General features: G+C 68.2%; 1 protein-coding gene across 2 annotated transcripts; it reads left to right on the top strand.

Annotated features, from left to right (window-relative positions):
- The first annotated feature begins 1,709 nt into the window (after positions 1 to 1,709).
- On the top strand, positions 1,710 to 7,822 carry TEDC1 (tubulin epsilon and delta complex 1). 2 transcript variants are annotated; one of them, XM_068991468.1, is made up of 8 exons: positions 1,710 to 1,853; positions 1,951 to 2,029; positions 2,403 to 2,605; positions 2,874 to 3,029; positions 3,892 to 3,990; positions 6,204 to 6,290; positions 6,783 to 6,950; positions 7,499 to 7,822. In XM_068991468.1, the coding sequence occupies exons 1-8, from the start codon at positions 1,710 to 1,712 to the stop codon at positions 7,820 to 7,822; spliced, it is 1,260 nt and encodes a 419-aa protein (XP_068847569.1). The 2 variants fall into 2 exon arrangements, with proteins under 2 accessions (XP_068847569.1, XP_068847570.1); XM_068991469.1 differs by lacking the exon at positions 3,892 to 3,990.
- Positions 7,823 to 8,090: the final 268 nt, after the last annotated feature.

Raw genomic sequence — 8,090 nt, forward strand, 5'->3', positions numbered from 1 at the left:
GGGAAAAAGATGGGGGAGTCAGGCATGACCACACTTCCTGTCTGCTTGGCCAAGGCTGGGGTTGTTTGGGGAGCACTTTCTCTGCCTTCTTTCCCCTACGCTTGTCCTCTTTACAGCTTTATTGAGGCATAATTTCATGCCATAAAACTCACCTATGCACATTCCGTGCTTTTTAACCAGTTCACAGAGTTCTGCAACCATCAGCACAATCCAGCTATAGCCCAGTCTCCTCGCCCACAAAAATTCCCTCATGTCCATCTGCCACACCCCAGTCCCAGCCTCTGTCCAGGTCACGTGCTTCCTGTCTCTGTACACTTGCTTTCTGAACACTTCCTATAGATGAAAAGTAATATTCGTTGGAAGGACTGAGCTGACGCTTTACTATTATGGCCACCTCATGCAAAGAGCTGACTCGGAAAAGACCCTGACGCTGGGAAAGATTGAAGGCAGGAGGAGGAGGGGGCCACAGAGGATGAGATGGTTGGATGGCGTCACACTCAATGGACATGAGTTTGAGCAAATTCTGGGAGATAATGAAGGACAGGGAAGCCTGGCGTGCTGCAGTCCATGGGGTCGCAAAGAGTTGGACACGACTTAGCAACTGAACAAAACACCACGTGGTGTTTTGTATCTGCCTTCCTCCATGTCTACTCGAGTCCTTGTAGATTCCCGGAACTTGTACTGTGGGCTTCCCTGGTGGCTCAGAGGTTAAAGCGTCTGACTGGAATGCAGGAGACCCGGGTTCGATTCCTGGGTGGGGAAGATCCCCTGGAGAAGGAAATGGCATGGCAACCCCACTCCAGTACTCTTGCCTGGAGAATCCCATGGAGGGAGGAGCCTGGTAGGCTACAGTCCATGGGGGCGCAAAGAGTCGGACACGACTGAGCGACTTCACTCACTCACTCACTAGTAAACTTAATAAGGCTAGCTCTGAAATTACCCAAACTGCTTTCCAAAGTGGCCGTGCGGATCGCGCTTTTCAGTGGTAGGAAGAAGGCTGAAGGGGCAGGACAGACGCAGGCAGGGGTGGGGTTGGGACGAGGTAAGGGGTAAAGGGTTAGCTAGGCAGAAGCTGGATTGGACAGGAAGGGGCCGGGCGGGGGTCTGCAGGCGTAGGTTTGAGGGGGAGAGTCGCCGGCCGGTCGGGAGGAGCACCTGCCTGCGTGACGCGGGGCTGATCGGTCTAGGGACGTCCCCCGGTGCCCGGGTGCCGGCCCCCGCGTCTGCGGCCTGGCGCGCGCGGCGGGGCCTGGGAGCCCGCAGCGGCCTGGCCCAAGAGGGCTCGAGGAGGCAGAGGATCGCTCCCGGGGTTGTTGGCGCCCGGCAGCAGTGCCCGCCCAGCCGCCGGCTGTTGCCCGGCCGCCGTTTGGAGCAACCGGAGGTGCGGAGCTGATTGGTGGGATCCGGACAAGGCGTGTCGGGGTTGCTGAGCTTGAGTCGCGGAGGGCGGGCCCCGCGGAGTTCTCAACGCTGATTGGTTCTCGACGCACCGGAAGTGCCTCCGCACGGGGCGGCACAGACAGCACCCAATGCCGGGGGCACCGCTCATTGGGGGAGCTGGAGGCGTGTCCCAGCCGGCGCGGTGATTGGGCGGGCAGGCCCGGGGGAGCGGGACTTGCGCGGCGACTGGGCGCGGGGACCCCGCGCTCGCGCGGATTGGACGCGCGGAGGCGGTGGCGCGCAGTCCGGAGGAGGCCAGTGGGAGCTCCATGGGGAGGCGGCGGCGGCGCCGGCCCGACCCGGCGGACGCGGCCCGGGCTCTGCCCGAGGCCATCGCTGCGTTGAGCCGGACGCTGCCCGCCGCGCCCAGCCCCGAGACCTTCCGCCGCGCCAAGTTCGACCGTCCGGAGGCGGTGAGGCCAGCAGGGCAGGCAGCCGGGCTTGGTGGGCCCGCGGGTGGACGAAGGGAGGTGGCCAGCTCCACTGGCAATGGTTCTTTGATCCCCGCAGGCTCCCGCGCTCTGGCGGCTGCTCTTCCGTGTGCTCTCGCCGCTGCCCGCCGACGGCGCCTTGGCCTCGCTCGCCCTGGGTAAGCCTTCCCGCCAGGCCCGCCCCGGCCGGCCCCGGCCCCGCCCACCACCCACTCACGGGACAGCCCTCTGCAGAGCCCCGATCATCGCCCCGCCTCCCCGTCAGACCCGTCCTGGTGGCCCCGCCCCTCCACGCCCACCATCCACTCACGGGACAGCCTTCTGCAGAGCCCCGCCCACCGTCCCACCTCCTCGTCGGACCCGCCGTGGTGGCCCCGCCCCTCCCCGCCTCCTGGCTAGGTCCCCGTGTCCCTGCGGGACCCTCCGGAGCCTGCTCTCTGCTCTGGGGTCGCGCGTGGGGCCCTTCCTTAGAGTCTGGGGGAGTGTCGCCTCCAGTGGGTGGCCCCCCTGAGCTGGCGTCTCCTATCGCAGAGGCTCAAGCCCGCTGGGTGAAGTCGGCGCTGCGCTCCCAGGGCTACCCGAGGCGGGCGCTGGTGCAGCTCCCGGACGAAGGCTCACAGGGTGGCCGCGAGCTGCTGCTGGCCCTGGCCTGGCTCCTGGCCCGCGGGCCCCTGCCCGAGCAGCTGCTGACCCAGAGCCACGTGCGGCTGGGCGACGAGATGCCCGTGTGCGAGGTGGGTGCAGGAATCCCAGCCTGGGCCGAAATCCGGGGTGCGGGAGCTGGATCGGCGGGGTCGGCCCTGTGGGGGTCAGCGTTGCCCTCCTGAATGCCCGGGCGAGCACACGGAGGCAGGGCAGGGCCCGGTGTGTACACAGGGTCTGTCCCCAACTCTTCCTGGCACCCCTCAGACTTGGCTGTGGTCGCTCCCATGGGCCTCCTTTCCCTTTCGGGGTACCTGTGTGGGGCGCGGGGGCAGCGTGTGACCATTGCCCCCTCCGCAGTGTGAGGCCCTGGCCAGCCCTGGCCTGCCTGCTCCCGGTGTGGAAGCAGAAGGCTGTGTGGACATCCGCCACCTGCAGTGGCTGGCGGGGAAGCTGCGGCTCCGGTGGCGAAACCTGATGGCCGGTCAGCAGGAGCAGTGCGCCCTCCTGGGCAAGGTAGTGCCACTCTTGCAGCGCCTCTCTGCTGCACAGGCCTGTCCAGCTTCCCAGTTCAGGATGGGGCCGGCCTTTGGCTGGATGTGGGTCTTCCCAGGCCTGGCTGGGGACTGACTGGTTGGGGGTGGCCTGACGGTGGGACGCTAGGGCTCCGGATTGTCCAGGAGGGGTCTTGAGCAGGTGCTGCTGGGCATCTGTGGGGCAGGGAATCAGGGAAGCCGGGGGGGGAAGGCACCTGGTCCTCCCTGAGTGTGGCTCAGGCACAGTGGGCAGCTCTCTCGGGGGTCCTGACGGCTGGTAGGGCTCAGTTGTGGGGGCACAGGGGTCCCCCCACTGGCCCAGGGCATGTGCTGGGCTGAGAAGTGACTGGGTAGGTGGCCTGGGCTCTCTCCAGCACAGGACTCTTTGGTGCTAGAACCGCTGGCAGAGGGTCTTTGGCTCAGCTTGCGTTTCCTGGGACGCCTTCACTCCCTCTTGTCTGGGCTCCAGCGGCTCCTGCTGTGTGGGGCGTGCCCCCTGCTGGCCTCCCCGCTACCTTCCGGCCTCCCCTTGCTGGTGCACCTCCCTCCCCCCTAGACCCAGGTAGCCTGTGTCCCTGCCATTGGCCTCACTGGACCACCGAGCCTGTCCGAGGCTGTTTCTGCCACCGCCCAGGCCTGCCACTTGATGAGCTGAGGGCGGGTACAGGGGTGCAGGGGCTGGGTGGGGGTGCCCCTCCCTCTGCAGGGCCTCCGAGCCAGCCTCAGCAGTGCCGACTACTCTCCCTTGCTGGGCCCTCTCTGAACCCCCTTTCCTGGTCTGTGCCATGCCTAGTGCTGGGGGACACCCGAATGCTCAGCATGGGGTCTGCGCTGCGTTTCAGATCCACTCATACACCCGCGGCTGCCACAGTGACCGCAGCCTTGGCCACCTGTCTGTCACCGAAACGGAGCTGCTCAGAGACCCCGAGGGCGGCCGGCAGGTGAGGCTGGTGGGACCGAGGTGGGCGTGGCCCAAGGTGAGAAAGGGCCTGGGAGGGTGGCACCCCCAGGCAGTGGATTGGCTGTGGGTGGTCGTCAAGCTCGCCATCTAGCTTGCGTGGGGGATGGGCACAGCCTCTGTCCCTCTCCTTGCCCCGGCCTGCCAGTGCCGCCATGAGTGTGTGTGGCTGGGTGCAGTCTGGGCCGTGGGGAGAGCACAGGTGTCGGGCGGCTGGCAGCCAGCCGTGGCGGTGGCGGGGGGACACTGGAGTTAAGGAAGACACCCAGGGTCTGGGCTGACGGGTGTGGGTGCCTGTGGAGGTGTTGCCTGGTGATGGGCTGGGAGTGGCCCACTCTGCTGACCTTCTTTTCAGGAGCCCCCTCCATTCCTGTGTCCTGCTCGGAGGCTCATGTGGCCAGGGGCTCCTGGGACAGAGCGGTGGCCGCGGCTCGAGTGCTGGGCTCTGGCTGTCCAGAGTGAGGCTGGCACTGCCTGGCCTGGGGGCACTTGGCCGGGTAGAATGACTGAGGCTCAGGATGGGCCCGGCGGGTCTTGGCTGCACTGTTGCGTGCTCCTGGGGGTCTGCTCCCTGAGGTGGGGTCAGGGTGGCCCGTGGGGCCCACCTGGCTGGCGTTCCTGGCGGCTGTCTGCTGGCTCTGTGGGCAGGACTGTGCTTGGCCCTTGAGGTGCTGAGGCAGCAGCTGGGTGTACTGAGATGCCCTTGGCTTGGTCCCCTTTTGGGGTGACTCAGCGGGGCCCGGGCCTCCTGCCCCTGGTCCCCTGGTCAGGGGAGCGCGGGGGCTGTGGCAGCCCCAGCCTGGTGCTGTCTGGGACCCCAGCCTCCGTGGGTGCTGGTCGGGGGGGCGCTCCCCCTCCGCCTGGGGGCTGGTGTGAGTTGGTGCCGCAGGACTGAAAACAGTGTCGTGGCCAGGCGGAGGGGGACGCTGACTTCCTCCCAAGGTTTGAGGATGGTCTGCGGGTGGCAGCTGGGAGCAGCCTACTTGAAGGGCCTGTGCTCTCAGGATGGGTCCCAGAAGCTTCTGGGATGGTCTCTGGTTGCTGTCAGTGGCCAGGCGTGCTGTGGGGCGCTGGGCATTGTCCTTGTCCATCTGCTTCTGTACGGCCTGTGTGGGGGGGGTATGGGCACCCCCGGGACTGTTCTTGGGAACCGACGAAGCTGCTTTTCTCACTCGCCACCAGGTGTGTGCGTGCGTGCGTGCGTGCGTCTGTGTGTGGTATGGGCACGTGGCTCCGCCCTCCCAGGTCCGCAGCCCTCCCCCAGGTTACGGGGCGGCTCTCGCCGCAGGGAAGCCTGCCTCTACCTGCTCCACTGGCTCCGGGCTGGCCCTTGGCCTGGTGTTCCAGCCCCCCTGCCACCTGGCCAGCGGTGCCCAGCCCCCAGTGGCATGCCAATGTTCGTGGCCTGGGGCTCCGCGCAGCTCCTGAGAAGGTCGGCAGGGCAGCCTCAGTGCTGGCTCCGGCTGCTTGTTGAGCCCTGGAGTACATTCTGGGCTGTCTTCTAGGAGTGGCCTGGGCCTTCCCAGGGGACCAGAGGCCTGGGAGGCGGTGGAGGCCGATGTGTCTGTCGCTTGCCGTGGGCCCTCTGGGTGGACCACACCTGGCCTCACCCCCTTCGGCTTCCTGAGGCCGTGGCGGCCTGGGCAGGCGGGGGAGCTCAGCACGGGGGCCGCCTGGGCCCACACGCGCCGGTGCGGGGTCTGCAGGTGCGGGCGTGGGGGCAGGGCGGGGCGCACGGGGCCGTACGGCTGTGTTCTCCGTGCTGGGCCCCTGCCCTGTCCTCCGTCACCCTGAGCCAGGCACCGCACAGCCCCTGCCCTGCCTTTGGGTTTAGGGGGTTACAGGGGAGGGGCTTCCCAGAGCCCAGAACTCTGCTGTCCAGGACCCGCAGCTGCCCGAAGCCTCCAGGGTGCAACCCTCCGTCAGTGGGGATGTGGGGTGGAGTCCCGAGTGAGGGGCACCAGCGCTTAGCCCCCACCCGCAGGACCCATGGTGGCGGCGGGCACGGGGGCTCCCGGGGTGGTCGAAGGCCTGGCGGGCCTGGCCAGGGGGTGCCAGAGGTGACGCCGCCCCGCCCCGCCCGTCAGCCTGCTGTGAGACGGCTCAGCCCGCCTGGGCCGACTGGGCTCGGCGGGAGTGCGGTGAGCACGATGGCGGGGCCCTGCGCTTGGCTCTGACGCGGGGCTTGTGTTGCAGCTGTTGCAGCTGCTGGAGACGGAGAATGCGCGGCTAGAAGCGGCCCTGGAGTGGCGGCGCCGGGAGCTGGTCTTCTGGCAGTGGATGGTCAGGAGGCACCCCGCCCCCACCCCCTGCCTGTCCTTCCCCTCCGCACCCCTCCCCTCCCGTCCCACCCCTCCCCTTCCCCTCCCCTGCCCTGCCCTGGCCACGGCAGCCCTGGGCCTTGGTGGGTCTTCCTATTCTCCAGGAGAGAAGAGAGGTCTCGGGGATGCCCCCTTGCCCAACCCTGAAGCCGGTTTTTCACCTGGGCCTTGGGTTTCGAGTGTGGGGCTCTTTTCAGACATCTGTCTGTCCCATCTCCACCTTTCCCAGCTACTGGGGAGACCCAGACTCCTCAGGGGGTCTCAGCCTTCTGGACGTTCGGCCTCTGTGCGTCCCTGGTATCCAGGCCCCCTGGGGTGAGGGTCGGTCCAGCCCCCTCTGTGGCCTTGGGGTGGGAGCTGAGCCCTGCTCGCTGTCCCCGCTGGCTGGGGAACCTGGCCCGTGGTCGAGGCCCGGGACTGCCACCCTCCTTCTCACTGAGGTCTCTCCCTGCAGGACACAGTCCTGGATGCCTGCTCCCCGGAGGACTCACCGCCCACGTTTCTGCCCAGGATCCCTGAGCCAGAGGCTGGAGTGGCGGGGCTGCTGGCGCGGGAGCTGCAGGCCTTGCAAGAGGAGCTGCGGGAGGCGGCAGAAGCCCGGCGGGCTGCCTGGCAGGCTGCGGTGAGCTGGCTGCGGGCCTGGGCCACCTGGCCGTGGACTTCCATGCTGGGGTTGCTCCGTTCGCTGTTTGGAAGACGTGGGCTCACCTGCCAGACTCCCCGGTGCCCCACCCCAGCCGCCCTGTTGGATGTCTGGAGTGCTGGGTGGGGCTGGAGGTGGGCTCCCCGGGTCTGTGCCCTGGGCTCTGAGTGGACCCCCGGGACTTGGCCTGCAGGCAGCAGCCAGGCCCAGTTCCCCACCATACCTCAGGGAGGAGCTGGGCCCGAGGCAGGGTGGTCCTGAGGGCTCAGGGCTGCGGAGCTGCTCCGGCTGCGGGCCGCGTCCCAGGCACCCAGCACCCCTGGCTTGGGGCTCAGGTGCTCGATGAGGGTGAGACAGCCTGGAGGGACCAGGCCTCGGCACCAACTCGGGGTCGTCCCCCGCCCCGGGAGCAGTGACGTCTAGGCGGGGCTGGGGCGGGGGTCAGGCTCAGTGAGAGCCAAGGGGCCCGGGGCTGCGTGCTGGTGGGCGGCTCGCCCTTGGCTCACTGGCTGCTGTCTCCTGTGCAGGTTGGTGGCCACGGGCCCGAGTGGAGAGCTGCGAGGCGGGCCCTGCAGGCGGCCGTGGCGCAGGACCTGGCAGCCCTGCAGCGGGCCTGGGAGCAGGACGAGGGCCGGGCCCGGCCCCACGGGCCCCACCGGCTGGTGAGGACCGAGGCCAGGGTGCCTGGCGGCCCGGGCCTGCGGGCCGCTGAGGTGACGGAGGCGCTCAGGGCCCGGGAGGCCTGCCTGGAGGCAGTGCTGCGCCAGCTGCAGGGCCAGTGTCGGCAGGAGCTGGCCAGGCTGGCAGGAGCGCGGCCTGGCCTCGTCTGGGTCCCACCGCCCACACGCTGAGTGCTGCAGGCGCCCCACGTCCGGACGGCCTTGGACGGGCAGGGTCCATCCCCAGTGGTGCAGGCTCTGGGCCCTGGGGCCCCACATCGTGCAGAGCATGCCTGCACCCTGCGGGCCTGGAGCAGGCCCGGGCTGTGCCCCCGAGGAGGTCGTGGCAGCCCCCCCGCCATGGGCCTCAGGCCTTGCTGAGCACTCGGAGGAACGCCGTTGAGGCCTGCTGGCAGAGCCGAGGCTCCAGCTGGCCTCTGTCTGGGGAGGCGGGTGCCCC

The sequence above is a fragment of the Capricornis sumatraensis genome, chromosome 19 (assembly GCF_032405125.1).
Source record: "Capricornis sumatraensis isolate serow.1 chromosome 19, serow.2, whole genome shotgun sequence".
Lineage (NCBI taxonomy): Eukaryota > Metazoa > Chordata > Mammalia > Artiodactyla > Bovidae > Capricornis > Capricornis sumatraensis.